This window comes from Drepanopeziza brunnea, assembly GCF_022702325.1.
Source record: "Drepanopeziza brunnea f. sp. 'multigermtubi' strain 214-2 chromosome Unknown ctg12, whole genome shotgun sequence".
In the NCBI taxonomy this organism is placed as follows: domain Eukaryota; kingdom Fungi; phylum Ascomycota; class Leotiomycetes; order Helotiales; family Drepanopezizaceae; genus Drepanopeziza; species Drepanopeziza brunnea.
The window spans coordinates 2,129,596-2,146,536 of NW_027094075.1; the positions used below are offsets into that span (position 1 = coordinate 2,129,596).

At 47.1% G+C, this 16,941-nt stretch overlaps 3 protein-coding genes across 4 annotated transcripts; all 3 read right to left on the reverse strand.

Annotated features, from left to right (window-relative positions):
• Positions 1-1,317: 1,317 nt before the first annotated feature.
• Positions 1,318-1,790, reverse strand: L3040_007306 (uncharacterized protein; the record flags this gene model as incomplete). Its single annotated transcript, XM_007288807.2, has 3 exons — positions 1,318-1,432; positions 1,496-1,574; positions 1,631-1,790. 3 exons carry the CDS (start codon positions 1,788-1,790, stop codon positions 1,318-1,320), a joined length of 354 nt encoding a protein of 117 aa, XP_007288869.2.
• A 2,194-nt stretch (positions 1,791-3,984) lies between these two features.
• L3040_007307 (uncharacterized protein) lies at positions 3,985-4,446 on the reverse strand (the record flags this gene model as incomplete). Its single annotated transcript, XM_007288808.1, has 3 exons — positions 3,985-4,108; positions 4,161-4,233; positions 4,284-4,446. 3 exons carry the CDS (start codon positions 4,444-4,446, stop codon positions 3,985-3,987), a joined length of 360 nt encoding a protein of 119 aa, XP_007288870.1.
• Positions 4,447-10,362: 5,916 nt separating this feature from the next.
• On the reverse strand, positions 10,363-16,533 carry L3040_007308 (uncharacterized protein; the record flags this gene model as incomplete). Of its 2 annotated transcripts, none has more annotated exons than XM_007288809.2 (2): positions 10,363-13,068; positions 13,117-16,533. In XM_007288809.2, 2 exons carry the CDS (start codon positions 16,531-16,533, stop codon positions 10,363-10,365), a joined length of 6,123 nt encoding a protein of 2,040 aa, XP_007288871.2. The 2 variants fall into 2 exon arrangements, with proteins under 2 accessions (XP_007288871.2, XP_066011029.1); XM_066156228.1 differs by lacking the exon at positions 10,363-13,068 and having other exon boundaries at positions 15,072-15,118; positions 15,168-16,533.
• Between the last annotated feature and the right edge of the window lie 408 nt (positions 16,534-16,941).

The following is a 16,941-nucleotide window of genomic DNA, read 5'->3' on the forward strand; positions in this document are numbered from 1 at the left end:
TTTCGTGACTGACTGACTGACTAACTGACGGGCAGGCTACCTGGTAAACTTTTCTCTCTCTTTCTTTTTCTCTTTCTCTTTCTCTTTCTCTTTCTCTTTCTCTTTCTCTTTCTCTTTCTCTTTCTCTTTCTCTTTCTCTTTCTCTTTCTCTTTCTCTTTCTCTTTCTCTTTCTCTTTCTCTTTCTCTTTCTCTTTCTCTTTCTCTTTCTCTTTCTCTTTCTCTTTCTCTGGCTCTGGGGTCTGGGGTCTGGGTCAGGTCAGATCAGGGTCTGGTAAAGTATAGCTGAAGTTGTATCTGTTACTATTTTATATAGGTAGGTGGTGGATGAGATGGAGATGGGATTCTGCAGAAGTTGCTTTTGTTTGAGAGGTGAATGGTATGGATCGGACACAATTTCTCGCAAGGTCCGACGGCGTGCTAAGCAGAGGCAGAGGATGACACATAAAAAATATATAAAATACCATCCCATTGAGAGCAGAAACCACGTCAGCAGGGAAAGGCTCTCTTGTCAGATAACCAATGACGGGGGTTTCTGATCCCGCGGCGTCGCAGACTCTTAGGTAAACCTTTGAGAGGCATTTCAAAGATACGCGTACAGATGGATATGCGCAGCGCGGCCTGGATCTCGGATGAAGGAAGAAGTATGTAGGTAAGTAGATGCTGTTGGAAGATTGCGCGGGAAGCGATGGCCACTATCAAATATTAGAAAAATAGTCTCGGGGTGAAATCAAAAATTGAAATGAGATTGTGGGCGGAATTTTCATGCGTATTGAAGTTTTCCTGAAAGTGAATTGGTGAAAGAGGAAGGAAGGTTGTTCCAATTCAGTGATTCGATGTTGCTATCCTATCATGTGTTGATGGTGCAGTAATGGAAATAGCTTTTCTTAAGTATTGAAGGTAAGCGGATAAGGGAACGTGTTTCTTGCTGAAGGTCTGGAATCTTGCGCAAAGGTTAGATTAAAGGGGTGTTGGTTGGTATTACCGATCGGATGTAGGTTAGAATAGTTGCCCTGTGTCTTGGTACCTTTTCGCGTGCTAAGATATACCTGCAACTTGGCAAGTATCGAATGAGAATTCGCAAGAGATGAGAGAGGTGTGGAACGGAGAGCTCGAAAATGCAAGGGGCTTGATCATCTATCTATAAACCAGCTGCGACCGAAATGGGAAGACCGCATACCAATATATACAATAACCAATACATCGTATGTATGTGTACATGTAGCAATCCATAAAAGTAATATCGATGCCTGATCAAAGATAAATCATCTACACTAGATAGCACAACCCTGAGTCCTAGCCGCCAATCCAACTCAAGACTAAGATATATTGCACTTGAAAGAAGAGATCCAATCATCGGTTTTAACGGTGCGCTCGGCGAGGTTGGGAATTCCGCCACTCGCTACGAAAGATATGGAAGAGCACCCTTGGTACCTAATCTCGATCAGCTAGCTATCTGAGATTGAAATGGAGAAAACATCAAGATGGAGTGCTTACTCATAGAAATAGCATTCGGCTCCATTTGTATTCAAAGAGCTGATAGCATCGTTATACTTATCACCTTCTTTAAAATCGACTGTTGAATGTGTAAGCTTCGATCTCCAAAGTTTGGGGAAAAGGGGAATCTCTTACTACACGTGTTGTCTTTGTAGTACTTATCGTAGCAATCAACATAGTCAGGATCGATGCAAACGTTGACGAATCCTTGCCCTCTAGCAACGAGAGTGGAAGGTGCCGCTGTTACGACAGAGGCTGCAAGAACCACCGCGGCGACGATTGTGTTGGCAAACATGATATTGGTAGATTGGCAGTAAGAAGGAAGGGTATTTTTGAGAAGTGAATAGAAGTTGGTGAGGAAGAATAGATGCTTATGATGAGGTTGAATGATATTTAGTCGTGAAGGGTTTTGAAGAGATATAAGTACATTTCTATAAGATCACGGATGTTGTCGGCTTCGGTCTGTCTTTTCGCTACGTTGTATGGGATAGATGAAGTGGATAGATTAGTATACTGTTGCCCAGTCCACCCCCCCATAATAGTAGTTGTAGTAGTTTTAGCTATGAATAGAAGTCAATTTTGATTAGGTTTTTGACAGCCGCGATCTGCAGAGGGTGTGAGACCGGCGGCGCTGGAGCGGTGGTCAATTGATTTCAGGTGACAGACAACGATGCTCCTTAGGAGGTCGATTCGCTATAGCAAGGCTAGATGAGTTACTACGATTTCTATATACTTTTTTCAATGTGAACTTCTAGGCCGGGCAAAATACATATGCCCGGGTGTTAGCCTTATGCGCCCCGCTATCTGGCTTCCCCGCTGATTTGCTAAATAATCTGATGCCGGTAGTCTCTTGCATAACTTGTTATCCAGCCATAGCGGCGTCGGCGCAGCAGCTCCCGAGTTTAGAGCCAGGTAGTACAAAGTACCGGTACTACTGTATAGAAATAGTAACAACGTAAGCAAGTCCGCAGATCAGTACGTCTCAGCTCTTGGAACTGTCCATTTTCGATTGTTATATTTTCGGCGGTACCAATAATCCAGTGGTCTAAGTGAAACATGTTTACCTTTGATAATTTCTATTGTTATTATATTTACTAACGTCGGGCGGGTATCCAAAACGCAATGTTTAGACCCTGAGGACCTTTTATAAGGTACGGCGACGTGCTAAGTAAAGGAATTATATATAAAGTATTATCTAATCGAAAGTAAAACCGCGTTAGAGAAAAGCTCTCGATCAAATAGCGAAACACTATGTAAACTTTTTAAAAGCAATTTATAATGCTGTGCATCGACTTTTCTTTCGACAACTATCGAATACGTATGGTCTTACGGGCGGCCTCGATCCGTATAATACGAACGTCGTTTTTTTCGTTGTAAAGCTAAGAAGGCTCGCGTTCGTAGCCTTTAAATAGAGCCGGTGTGTTTGCAAGACGCTCTTTCGAAGGCGCAATGTCGTACTACGTATTTTCGATCAATCGGATTAAGCTCTTTTTATCCCGTCTTTTACACCCGTTCTTTGATCTGAAATCCTTTTAGTCTTTTTAATCGGTATGCCCGTTAAGTATAGATCGTAGTCGGCGTACGGTAGTATTCGAGAAGAAGAAGGAGGGAGGTTCGGAACCGCCGGCAAAAAAAGATCTCCTCGAAAAGACGTCGCATATTAATAATTCAATTTCGGCTTTCTAGACTCTTTATCTCTTTCTTTACCGCAAGAAAAAGAGAGAAAGAAAGCTGAAGGTTCGTAAGGAGCACCTCGTACAGGTAAAGATAAAATTAGACTTCTTGACCTTCTTTAAATAGGATATATTTGTTTCGCACAGGACGAAGTACCACGGTACAGGCCTAAGTATTACCCCTCGAGGGTGCCTCAAAGTACTACGTACTACGTCGCAGGCGTAAGTATTACCCCTCGAGGGTAGGGAAAACAGGGGGTTTAAAGTGGAAACTAAACTTTTAAGGCACCCTCGAGGGGTAATACTTAGGCCTGTACCGTGGTACTACGTAGAACTACAACTACTATAACTGCAACTACAACTACAAATGTATTAAATAATCCATGTCTTAGCTGTGTTGCGCTAAAATTTCTAAGGACTTTATCACGCTTGGGACGAAGGATCACTTACTACGTATATCATTTTAAATGTAGCAACAAAGCTGGATTCGATTTCTGATTTCAAGGTCAAGCCAAGATAGATAGGGTATGGTGCAATCAAGTCCAGAAAGTGCGTGGAAGGAACCGCCCTCATTGATTACTTCAAGACTCTAGTAGTGTGACCCATATTATGTAGACTTTCTACACCTCTAAGATTGATGATGATCTTCTTTTCTCCCACTTCACAGGGATAATTATCTGGTTCTAGCAGGCAACCTAATCCAATCCCAGCCGTCAAATCCAGTCCAAACTAGTCCAGAAGTGCTGAATCTCTTCCAAACTGCCTGACCGAATCCAGCTCATCATATTGAGGCTATACTTCGTAGCTAGGAGCATATCACGCTGCGCATCTGAAAGAGGAGATTGCATTTTCGTATTGACTCAGGTCGGGGTGATCCTTGATATTCTGAATATCGCCATTCCAATTGAAAAATCCAGAGGCAGAATTGCAGTAGTTGTCACTATCTCAATCAGCTGATTGCGCTGAGATCAGAAGAAAGAATAAGTGCTTACACGAAGAACTGGCATTGTTTTTTACGGGTATCGAGAGAGGAAACAGCATCCTGAAAGATACCAATTTGGTCCACTTTACTTTCATAAGCTTCGAATCAATACGGTTTGGAAGAAGGATCTTACCACAGACATCGGGTCTGTAAGCGACCTCACCGCATGAAGACCAATTAAAATGTTCGCAAAGCTTGACAGTATCTTGATGTTTCAGTTTGGGAATGAAGGAGGGTACTGCTGTTACGGCAGAGGCTGCAAGAACAGCGGCGGCGAAGATATCGTTGATAAACATTATAATGACTGATTGAAGAATGGTCTTAAAAGAGAAATAGAAATTGACAGTAATTATTGGAAGATGATAGTAAAGACTGGATGCTTACAGCGATAAGCGGATGGTTTTAAGACATATTCTGAGAGGACTCTGAAGAGTTATAAGTACTTTTCCATAGGCCTACAGATATGATAGAAAATATATATATATATAGATTATTATTTCAAGAACATAGAGACCACACCATCGCGCGTGAGCCGGGTAAGAAGTGAACATTACGCTAAAGGAACAAGTCCCGGCCCCAGATTATGGAGTCATGCAGCCAGCACACCTGTTCCCATGTTGAAAATCATCTTAAACATAGAGTCGAGCTTGCTAAATTTACGCTTACCAGCTATCCAGAAAAGATCACAACGCATGAGGTAAGTAGTATAATCTCCCAGGCGTATTAATTGCCGCCTGGAAACCAAGTGGGTTTAAAGTGGAGATTTGAACTTGTGAGCCACCATCAGACGGTGATTACTACGTACGTAGTATTGGGGCTGTACAGTACTGTGGGTAGTATGCCGGCCGCACGAGTACCGTATAAACTCGACAGAGTGGCGCCCAAGGCTGCTATTAACGTGTACAGAGCAATCTTTGTTTCTTTACTGATCAGTGCGTTGATTGCGCAAAGGGCCTACTTCTTGATCCAGATTCTTCGGAAGGTTTGAAGCTTACCAGGGGCGACTTTGGGGATCGAGGGCTGCCCACCAGCTTTTCCTACACTTCTCTTAATTTTTTTTATTTTCACGAGCTTCTAGCCCCTGTCTGTAGATCTGTTATAATTAACTTATTTAGGTCAATTTGCTCTTTGCGCAGTCAACGCACTGATCGGTTAGGAAACAAAGATTATGCATCATTGGCAGCCTTATGCGCCACTCTGTCGAGTTTATACCTACCGTAATCGTCGGCTCGCTTAGATGGGCCTCCTTATCTCCTTTCAGTCTTAATGGATATAAGGAGGCCCACCTATGCGAGCCGACGTTTAAAATCGGTGGTATTGCCAAAAGCCTCAATGAAATGGATGGCTTCAAGATTTCACAACCGCTGAGCTGCGGACCTGCTTGTACCCTATACAACTACCTCAATACAGGCCTGACAATCACATTCTCCGAGAGGATTAGAACCACCAATGCCTCATTGTGGGCGTCCTTGTGTCTGACCTTCGAAGATGTGATTATTTGGCCTGCATAATAGTAGTAGTAGTACTACTACTACTTCCACACATTCATATACATACCCCTTAGGTTTTGAGCGCAGAACGTTCATTGTTCATCGAAAAGTTTTCATCTGACCTTCATTAAACGTTACGGCCTATCATGACGCATCTCTTAATATTGAAAAGCTCTTTTGTTTTCTTGAAAAATACCATATCCTGTATGTATTTGTCTTGCCTGCAGTATACAACCACTTCGTAGACTTAACAATCGAATCCTAGTAGCCACTCTGTTCCAACTCCCAGTTCCGGAAATGTTGAATTTCTCAAGAAACCATGTGCTCGAAAGCAGCTCATTACACGCAAATGTTAGAGGAGATTTGTTCATCGTATTTAGCGTGCTTGCCTAAAGGATGAAAGAGAGCCGCTGTATCCAAAAGCCGCATCGGTGCAACCGTTATCCCTATGTAAATTTCGCCCTTCTTCATTTACGTCCTTTATAGGGACTTATACAGGAGTCCTGAGCTATCAGAAATAGCGCTGCTTCGCGCTCGTTCTGATGAGTGATACCTTTACTTTGTGTTCGTCAAGCATCCAGGATATCGGATACTTTGAAAAAATCAGACACTTCAAATGACATAGAGCGAGATTCAGTTTAGAGTGTTGAGGCATGCGAAAACGTGCTCCACTACTTACTACTATGTCCGAGGCATCGGAAAATATCGGCCGATCAAAACCGATGCTTACGAAAAGCGGAAGGGACGGTTTCAAAAGTTCGATAATCGCTGATCTGCAGACCAACTGGGAACAGTTTCGTGCCCCAGCCCTTGACCCGGCACGGTGTCTACTCTGTATAAACTTCTTAAAAACAAATTAGGATTAGTAATCTCGAGCTTCCTATAACACCTTAATACTGTACGCACGCGGCACGGGGGTTCAAGGTCTCTCCTTTCGTCCATTCCGTACTGCCCAAACCCGAGCCATGGCGCTCTGGAAGTATGCCGTATACATTTAAAATGATTCAAAGCGCTGCAATTTCTTTCTTACGTAAAAAGACAGACAGGTATCCCAACCGAAGGAATACGTAAATATAGTTATTTTGGCTCCGAAACCCTATTCCGTAAATTTGGGATGATTCCGACATGGGGACGGATATGCTGGCCGCACGAGTAGTCTGTACAAATACGTACCGTATTCTAGACCGAATTCAGAGATATATTACTATCGCGCTTCTATTTCTCCGAACTCCGTATCATTTTAAAATGAACTTGCCTTAGCCTTTTTGCCGGCGCAGCATCTACGGATAAGTATTGAACTTTAGTGGTAGAAAACATACAACTATTACGTACGTTGTATATAGCATAGTTAGAAAGAATGACCCCGAGTCATCTTTACGCCGGTTGAGTTAACTCGGCTGCAAAATTCCTTTACTTGCGCGATTTAACTAAGTTAACGAAAAGTGTAGATAACGCAGTTATTAATAAACAAGTTGCGTTAACTCAGCTCCGAAATCCGTCTAATCGGATTTCTAAAAGACTGGTCATAATCTGTACGTACTCTAAACCGAACTCAAAAGATATTACCATCGCAACTTCGTTCCTCAGGACCTCGTATCATTTCAAAATGAACTTGCCTTAGCTCTTTTATCGGCGCAGCACTTACGAATAAATATTAGATATTAATTGTACAAAAACACACAATAGTAGTATATAGCACGATTAGAAAGAATGATTTCTAATCGTCGGCTGCCTTGAATTCAATTCTGAAAAACCCCCGACTTGGCGCAACCAGGTCGGCACCTGGGACCCAGGACACCCAGGGATCCGGGACAGTAGATTTTGTCCTTATATAATTTATATAAAATGAACCACTAACTATATCGTATATGTTCTTGCATAAGAAGAAGTACCGTATTGTTTCAAACAATGATCAAGTACTACAATTCCAATTATATGTATTTGCTTTATTGTTGTGCTGTGTTAAGATATTAAAAATGGTACTACGTACTTTTGATGTACTTTTTCATAGTATAGGTCCGTGCGCCAATTAAGCTTGGCGTATCCAAATTCCCGACCTCTTTAAAATCTGGCGCTAAGGCTCTCCAATCGGCGGCTATTGTAATCGATTCCGAAGCCGAAGAAGGAAACGAAGATGATTCGGCAGCTTATAATAGCGATTCTAAGCTTAACGATAACATTAAGAGTCAAATGAAAAGGAAAGGTACGAAAGATTACTTTAATTATTGATTTTGATACTGTTTTACTATGCGAATATATGAGAATTGCAGTGTAAATACTAGAATAAGCGAGGAACACGACATAGCTTGATAGATAGTCCCTGCTTATCGAGGAACAAGAGCGGCAGGAGCTGCTGATGCAGCAAGGGTAAGCAAAGCGGCGACGATAGTGCTAGTGAATATCATATTGATCAGTTGGTAGATGAATAAAGAGGTGTTCGAAGACGGGTAGGATAGTAAAGATGGAAAGCTTTTCGTAAAGAATGAAAGCGTTTAATAATGAATAGTTAATTGCAATGAAATGATGACCTGAAGCTGTTATCGAAATGGGAGAATCTGAAGAGATATGAATACTTTTCTAGAACCATCAAAAGCCAAGAGGACGGTTTCAAAGAATTCGATAATCGTTGTTTCGTGCCCCAGCCCTTAAATTGGCACGGAGTCTTGCATTCTTGTGATCGTATCTAACAGTGGGACTTGACGTCGCAACTTTAATAGACATTCTCTAAAGTGGGCGAAAGTATTATGCCCCGCGTCAAACACTATTCAAAACCGCCAAACTCAAGCGAAAATTAATGAGAATCCCGATCTGGATCGCAAAATGTTCGCTGCGCAAGGATAAATCTCTATAAAATCAAAAGATATGTGCTTTAAAATCATCGACTCTGCTTTACTCAAAGTGTACATAAAGTATGCTTAACTTAATGTTACGGTTCTGGCATACTTATCAGTAGAAGGATCCAGGGGTCCTGGTTGGTAAGTGCGGCTTTGATAGCGGGAGTACCCGTTAGCGTGGCACAAAACAACCACTGCGGGAAATAAATGTTCCAAGACCCTCTTTACGTGATGATCTTCGCTGAATCTGAAATTTACGATACTCGAGAAAGATCTATTTTTACACAACGTCACTCCCCTTAAAGAGCATCTTACGATACCCAAATGCGTCCCTTGACTACCTACGCAGAATCTCGTTCAGGACTACAGGACCCCAACGAATATTAAAGGCCATTCTAATGCCGGCTTCGCGCGTTACGGATGATTAGAAGACTACAACTCCATTTATGCTTCACCGGGACCGCAGCAAGAACGTCCACCAAAATCTCCTGCGGTGGCACTCAAATGATGTTCCGACTTGATTCATCGAGTACCCAGCTTCAACGCAAGCCTATCTAGATCGATCACGGCCTTCATGCACTTATGACGACGATGGTCTAGATTTGATCCCACTGTAACAGCAATTAAAAGGATTATCTGAAACTTTCCTGGAATACCAAAACAAATAAACAATGATTCACCTCCCTCAGATATCTTCGACAGCGTAGCAAAGCTTTATCAGCCCCCGCCTGCGCTATCCCCTCGGTTTCCGAGTTCCCCCCCTCTGGTAAATTCAATCGTTGCGTTAGAAAAAGTTGTTGCTAGTGAATGTCCTCGGCTAACTTATGCGTCTCCATTCGCTTATTGTGAATTGGTGCTCGGGGGCTCGGCCAGCCTAAGAAAAGAAAGGCTCGGTTAATAGTGCACTGCACCAGATTGTCTGATGAGGGGGCTCGGTAAAGATCAAAATGCATCCGTCTGTCTATCTTAAATATGTTAGTGGCTCGGTAATGTCCATGAACACCACGGCGGTGAGCTCCAAAGAGATATCGCAGATGTATACTCATAATGAAGGTGATTATGATCATTTTGAGCCGATCCCGATCTATGCAAGGATCCACCGAGGACGGAAAGACTGGATCTTCCTGAGTCCGGTGCCGTACATTCACGAATATAGAAAACTGGACTTCCAGTTGGCGGGCTTGGCGGATACACAGAACTTTTGAAGCCTTTGGAGCCTGTAGAGCCTTTGCAAACGGTGCTAGCCTCAAAGAATAGGTTTACAACCATCCACGAAGAGCTCAATCACTGATAGGCTACAGTCTCAACCTCAATTATTCCATAAGAACATCCCAACAACCGTTCGTTCTTTAATGAAAAGAAATAGGCAAAACAAAACACAAAACACAAAACACACAGAATACAAAACACAAAACCCCATTGCGGAAGTGATTGTAATCCAGAGAAGGCCTGAGAAAGCCAGAGTCAAGACAATATGTATTACTCAACTACTCAACTACAACCCTTCCTTCCAACAACCAACTACCACCTCTCCCCATACATCCCCTTACATCTCATCCCAGCTCCACAATCACCCCCCTAAAAACAAACCCATGTGAGACCCCAACTCCAACTCCCAAAGGATGTACTGTCCCACACCCATTACGCCAACCATATCTAAGCCCCTTGACTCCTTCTAAACGCCTAGCTTAGATACACAAACAAGGAGGAACCAATGTAAAAAAAAAAAAAGCCGCCGCCTCCAGATGCAGCCACGCAAGTATGAGCGCATATCTCCTCCATAATGGTACAAGAGAGCCGTGACATCGTAAAAGCACCAAATGATCCCTACCCCGTATGCAGTCACCAAAGAAGCCTCTCCCCCAGATCCGGTGTAGCGTGAGAAAGCCTAAGCCAGCCCGCTCCGACAAAGCATGTAGATCCACTGACAGTCCCCTGACCGGGCCGTCTGGAAACACCACTTCCGCACTCTGCCCGCCACCCCGCCCCGACTACTCGCGAACCCCACGACCCCGTTGTCGCCCCTAATATCCTCCCACACGTTGGCAATCACGCCCCGATGGCCCATCTTGGAGAAGCAGTCCGCGCCCAATGCGCAATCCAGGATCAGATTCACATCTTCCTCGCCATTTCCAAACCGCTGGGTAACAGTGATTCTCTTCTGGGGTCCGTGATTCAAGGAGGAAGCTTGTCTCATGCCCGGAGGCGGAGCCTGGACGGTGAGGTAGGCGGGACCAAGGTCATCCCATTTTCCTCCTCTGGTGGCAATGTACAGCCGGATACTAATGTCTTGCCAGCCCAGGTCGTGGACCGTAACGCCGTTGCTCCATAAACTGCCGCCGCTTTGGCTGTTTGCCGCGAGAGACGGGTCATTGGTGTGCGGTGTGATGTTTGAGTAATCGGACGAGGAAGTGGAGATGCCACCGTTGCCTTCGCCGGCTTGCAGGGAGGACTTGCCGATGTTGAACATGCCGCCGATGCCGAAACGCTTGACAGCACTGAGGGCCGAACCGAGACTGCTTTTCTCGCTGCCGGCTGTACTTAGAGCTGCTACACTGGCCTCGGAGCGGCGGAAGCTCTTGTTGCGGAGGATGGTGCGGTAACGGGAGTTGTGACCATATGAGGACAGGAGCCGCTCCTCCTCAAGAATCTTGAACTTCAAGTTTTCCATGCGGGCGCTATGCAGGGCTTTGTACAGCTCAACGGAGTCATGAGCATTGATTGACCGGTATCTAAGTGTCAGTCTGGTGCCCTTCATGCGCGAACTTGGGGATGGAGGTGCCTTGATCTCAATATCGATCTTAGTGCTGCGACGTAAAGAGACGTGCGGTGTGATATCTTGTCCAACCAGTGGATCAGAGTCTGTGGTAGGCTTCCGATCGATATACGATTCCTCCCCTGGGGAAATCGAGTTGGCAAAACCGATGTCAAATCCCTCGACACGCCCAGGTCCAACGACAACAGAGCAGAGTCCATCGCAGACATCGATCCATCTACCTTCAGAGTCCGACCAGTGAGAGATCATGGCAGTAATTTTAGTCCTCGCAGTCTCTGGCCGGGGAGCAGCTGGTCGAATGACAGGTTTGAAAGGAGCTTGAGAAGCCGACATGGACGGTGCCAGGCTCGCATTAGGATGATTATAAATCGATGCTGGACGGGAGGCAGCTTTCTCAGTGACGTTGATTACTGGTATGGTAGTAGCAGTAGTGGGTCTAGTCTCTTCCTCTTCGAGATTATCAGAATCGTCCTCTGAAGTTGTGTACTCTTCTGACCCGGACTCGGACTCGGTTGCCTCAGCTGCAGAAGAAGTACCTGAGGCATCCTCGGAAGGTTGATACTCGTGCTTCAATGGCGATGATGTGCGACGATTTCTGGCACGGGGTGTAGGCGAATCGAGAACTGGTGTGAGCTTCAGTGCCGGTCTCGGAGGAGTTTTGTGAGCGGGTGGTGGCGGTGGAGTGTCCTCGTGTTGAGAGGGAATCTTCTCGTGATATCTGTCCGTGTAAGTCAACTCCGGTCTCATCGCCTCCTTCAACGGCGTGTTGGTTTGTGCCTGAGGACTGGGCGATCTGCGCTTCGAGAGGAAGATGTTGTCATATTTTGTTGGTTTCTTTGCATTGTCATCTTGGTCGTCCCTACTCCTGGGCCTGGAATCCTCATCATTCACTGCATATGGATCCAACCCTCCTGACATAACGCAATTCAGAGTCGTTGCCCAACCGTATTTTGGTAGCCGAAGAAACGACTTTCTGTCAGCCTTCATCATAGCATCATTGAGGTCTTCGATGTCCAAGACACAGTCGTCCGAAAGCTTACTGATTGCATCTTTCGAGAGCAAACTGTATGCAGCATGCATGAGTCCTGGCTGTCCACCCCTGATTTCCTCTTCAGCTTCCCGCCGAGGTCGCTCACCGAAAGGTATCTCGTCCGAACTCTTGGACTTGAGGGCGCCAACGATGCTCTTCGTGTCATCACCAGCTTGAGAAAGGACAGTCTCAAGCTCTGGATCAAGCATAGGCGTGTATTGTTTGATAGACGGCGGGATAGGGTAAAGGCCGAATATGAGCAACCATTCTCCGGCAATCTGTGCATCGTCGGCATCAAGTACTAAGCATTCTGACCATTCCTCCCTGCCATTGATGCCAATAGCTTGTCCGCGAACCATGACAACAAGCTCCGTGTCCCGGTCTCCTTGACGTGCTGAGATGTTTTTCATGGAAATCGGAGGAAAGAGAAGGAAATTTTCATTTTCGTCGGTCTGGCAGATCAAAATGTCACCATCATTTTCCATCTTGGAGCTGCCGGAGCGAAAGGTGATCTCTGTTTCACACACGTATTGTTCGCCGCTGGAGTGAAATATCTCTAGATCAAAAACATCCTTCATCATCACGTTTCTGTGGCGGGAAATCGTGACACCCTTCACATGCGACATCGTTCTCAGGTCGTGAACGCGGCTAGTATCCGTGTTGATTGCGCGCAGGTCCTCCTTTCTGGCACTCTCTTCCTCAACTCGTCGTCGGCGCAGGGCCTGCAATTCTTCGTATCTGTCTCTTGTAGCTTCGGCCTTTTCTGTACCAAGAATCATCGCAAATCCCTACACAAATATTAGCGTTGCCAAAGTTCACGTCGAAAGTAAACAAACCTTTGTGGCCTTTGCCAGCCCCTTGGTGCGCACGAGGGGTCTCTTCAGCATATACCCCACATCAGCTCTCTCTCCTGTATCGCGCAGAACATCACCGTGCTTGTCGATTTTCATCTTGTCCCGATCTGACTCCACGGCCATCGAGTCGGTACGTGACGCAGGGGCAAGATTAACAACGACGTCCTCGAACCCAGAGCGCCAGGCGTGTATGAAATCCTCGTAAGTCTTGACAGCTGATTCAGCCCAGCGAATAAAGTCTAGGGGATCAGTGAGAGGGATGCGTTTGTGGAGGCTCTTGAGTCGTTCGAGCGCGACGCCCATGTCAACAATGGGTTTCGTTTGGAGGTTGTCGGTGGAGCTAGCGAGTGGGTCAAAAAGACCAGTAGCGATAGCAAGTTCGGATTTTGATAACACGCACGTCAGCAGCACTGGGATCACCCCGTCGACGAGCGTGTTCAGCTCCCGCATATATTTGGCCTCGTCGTCTGCAAGTTCTCGAAAGATATCCTGGATAGTTGCCGTCTCGAGGTTTGCCTTGGTGGTTCGGATACTCCGCGCCGACTTGATGCTGTGCCCACGACCTGGTACCTCCGAGTCTGGCAGAGAGAGCATCGAGACCAGATCAGAATGCTTGGTGAGTCTCCTCTTGAGTCCCCCGCTGTTACTCTTGTTGCTGCGATTGCTGGTGGAGACTTTGCTATGTCTGGAGAGACTGGTGCCCGTGGTACGCGAGAGAGAAGACGAAGACGCAGTCGTCTGCGAGAGGGTTGAAGCAGTGGTTCCAGTGAGGACACTGCTCTGCGTGAGTGTTGTTTGGGTGAGCTCAGAGGGTGCGGAAGTCTCTGTCAACGATGATTCCGTTCCAGTTCTGAATGTCTCAACAGAAGCAATGGTGGACAGCCTATGATTGCCAGTAGTTGGTGCCAGCCGTCTAGGGAACGAGGGCAACGCTCTCTCCAGATTTGGTTGCTGAGAAGTTGGCTCCTCGTCCACTCGAGGAGTGCGTTTTGGGGGTGGATTTTCAGCAACAGACTCTAGCCGGTTCACATCACGATCTCTCATTCCAATGAAGTCAAAGGGACTCGGAGAATCCTTTTTTGCTACCGACGACTCGCCCTTGAAAGCGTCGAGCACAGCCTCTTTCAGAGTCAGCTTCCGTGGTGACTTTGGCGAGGACATATTACGAGTAGCCGGACTTCTTCTCAAACCAGATGAGGAAGCAGGCGGAGAATTCTCCATACTTGGCAGGGTATTGCGATCCCTGGCCTCAACAGGAGACTTAACGCGTGGGCTCTCTTCTTTCTCCCAAGACCTTCGCTTGTTACTTTGACGTTTCTGCTCACTGCGCTCCGGGCCAGGCTCAATATGTTTTTCTGCTCGATCGCCCTCTTTCTTGCTGGGCAACCTCGAAACTGGAGCTGTGGGCACTTTGAGGGTGTCTGGCTGGGCTACTGGTTCTTCAGCAAGCGGGTCTACCGTACCATTTAACCAAGAGTCAATGCTGGGAGGCTGGTTTATCCCTCCTCTGGGTGGTTCAGCAGTATCCTGCATCATTTTCTTGCCTTCAGTGTACACCCGCTTCAACACTTTGGGTACAACGGCAGAGAAACTAGGAGTTCGCTTCGACTCAGACCGTCTCATAGTGTTGGCCTCGGCACCGAGTGGTAGATCAAGTACACTGAATGCAGAATTGCCGAATGGAATCTCATCCAGAGTTTCGGTTGGGGTCTCCGATTTCTGGCTTCGACGGCTGGATCTCGGGCGAGGAGCTGGAGTGACATGGGATACAGTATCCTCGTCGCGATACGAAGCCGTTCCATGGGAAGTGACTCGAGCTCCCGTTTCAGTCTCAGAAGGTGGCTTGACGTGTTGCTTGCTCTTCTTTCTAGGGGTCGGAGTGGGCGATTCTCCCTCTTCCTTCGGACGTCTCTTGCTCCCATCTTTTCGGACAGGTTTTATCCGCAGATCTGACTGGGGCGAAGATTCTCTAGAGGGTCGTATCCTGATGCCATCGTCGTTAAAGCTGGTATTTGAGGCAGTGACCCGAATACCATCATCCTGCGGAGCAACTTTCCCCTTGGAGACAGGAGCCATTCGTTCCTTGCTTGGTCTACCCTTCGGAAGTTTGTCCTTAATGCCATCGTCATCATTCGGAAAGGTCTTCGGAGCAAACACTCGTATCCCATCATCCTGCAAAGCGACAGCTTTCACCCTCGAAGTAGAGAACGCCCTCTCCCTGTCAGGTCTCTCCTTCATAGGCTTAATTCGAATCCCATCGTCCTGCAAAGCAGCAGCTTTCACCCTCGAATTAGAAGACGCCCTCTCCCTATCAGGTCTCTCCTTCATAGGCTTAATTCGAATCCCGTCGTCCTGCAAAGCGGCAGCTTTCACCCTCGGAGTAGAAGACGCCCTCTGCCTATCAGGTCTGACCTTCATAGGCTTAACTCGGATCCCGTCATCCCCCGGCATCAAATTTTCCACCCTCCACGCTCTCGGCTCCTCGACCTTCCTCGCTCCGTCTGCCACGTCCCTCTCCAGCACCTTTCTACTCCTGCTCCGCGGCTTCTCCAGCACGGGCGCAGGCTCATCCTCCATCCGCTTCACCCAATCCTCAATCTTCTTCTCGAAAGGCGGATTGATTGCCGTTGCCTTGAGGAAGTTCTTCGGGATGCTGGCGCCTTTCCCCTTCGGACTCTTCTTTTTCTTCATCATCCAGTGGTCATCGCTAATAACCCTCTTCTTCGGCGCCACGCTCTTACTCCTCTCTCTACCCCTATCCTCCCCATCATCCGGAGTAGCGCCCCTCCCCCTCTCATCGTCGTCTCCATGGTCAGGAGGCTTCGTCCTGGACTTCCGCTTCAGCCTCTGCTTCGGCGCAGCAATCTTCTCCTGTACCGGAACACCCCCAACCTCAGAATCGGTCTCATACTCCACCACAATCTCTTCCGGTTGCTCCCCCTTCCCCGCTCCGCGACTCTGCTTCTGCCATTCCTTGACCCGATCGTTGACTTTTCCTGGCGCTCTCACCTGCGCCACAACCTCTGCGCGCATCTCACGCTTCACAGCATCAAGACTCTGCCGTCTCTTCGCTCCAATGCCGTTGTTCCTCTGCCGGGCCGGACTGGGTCTCCCCAGCAGGAAATCGCCTAGCAGTGTCGGCTCGGGAGCCTTTCTCGCGCGCGCCGGAGCCGAGTTGGGGGTCTTGAGGTTCGGCTGCGTAGAGTGTTTGCGCAGGGGCGTTCGAGGGCTGGCGACTTGGGGGGATGAGGCCTTTCGCATGATGGCTGCGGCGAGGGCGCCATTGGGAACATTGGTCGGTTTGTTGCTACCGCCGTCGTTATTGGGTTTCCGCTTGGCTGGTGTTTTCGGGGTGTCGTCTTCTTTTATTGAAGTCGAGGATGCGGTTGATTTCGCCATTGAGAGGTCTGTGAGAAAAAGGAAGGTGCGGATTAGTAGTTGATTTTCAGTCGGTCTGTTTGTTTTCTTTCCTGCCCTGCTTCCCCTACTCCATGGCAACAATTTCCCTCCGGTCTGATTTGCATCCCCATGGGCAATTGCCACCATCCCCGACAGTCAGAGGATCGCATCGCAGCAGAAACATACCATAGAACCCACTTCCCTTTCCTATCCCTTCTCATCGGACCTCCCGCGGCGGCCTCTTTCAGATACCTTCACACGACAGATCCAGATCCAGAATCAGATCCCGCGACCCGAATGCGACGGTGACGGGAATGACGATCGAATTGTCTTGTCCTATCTTATCTTGTCTTGCCTTGCGCACAGCCAAATTCAGTCGACCGGATTGTTTCTCTCCTTTCTTGCGTG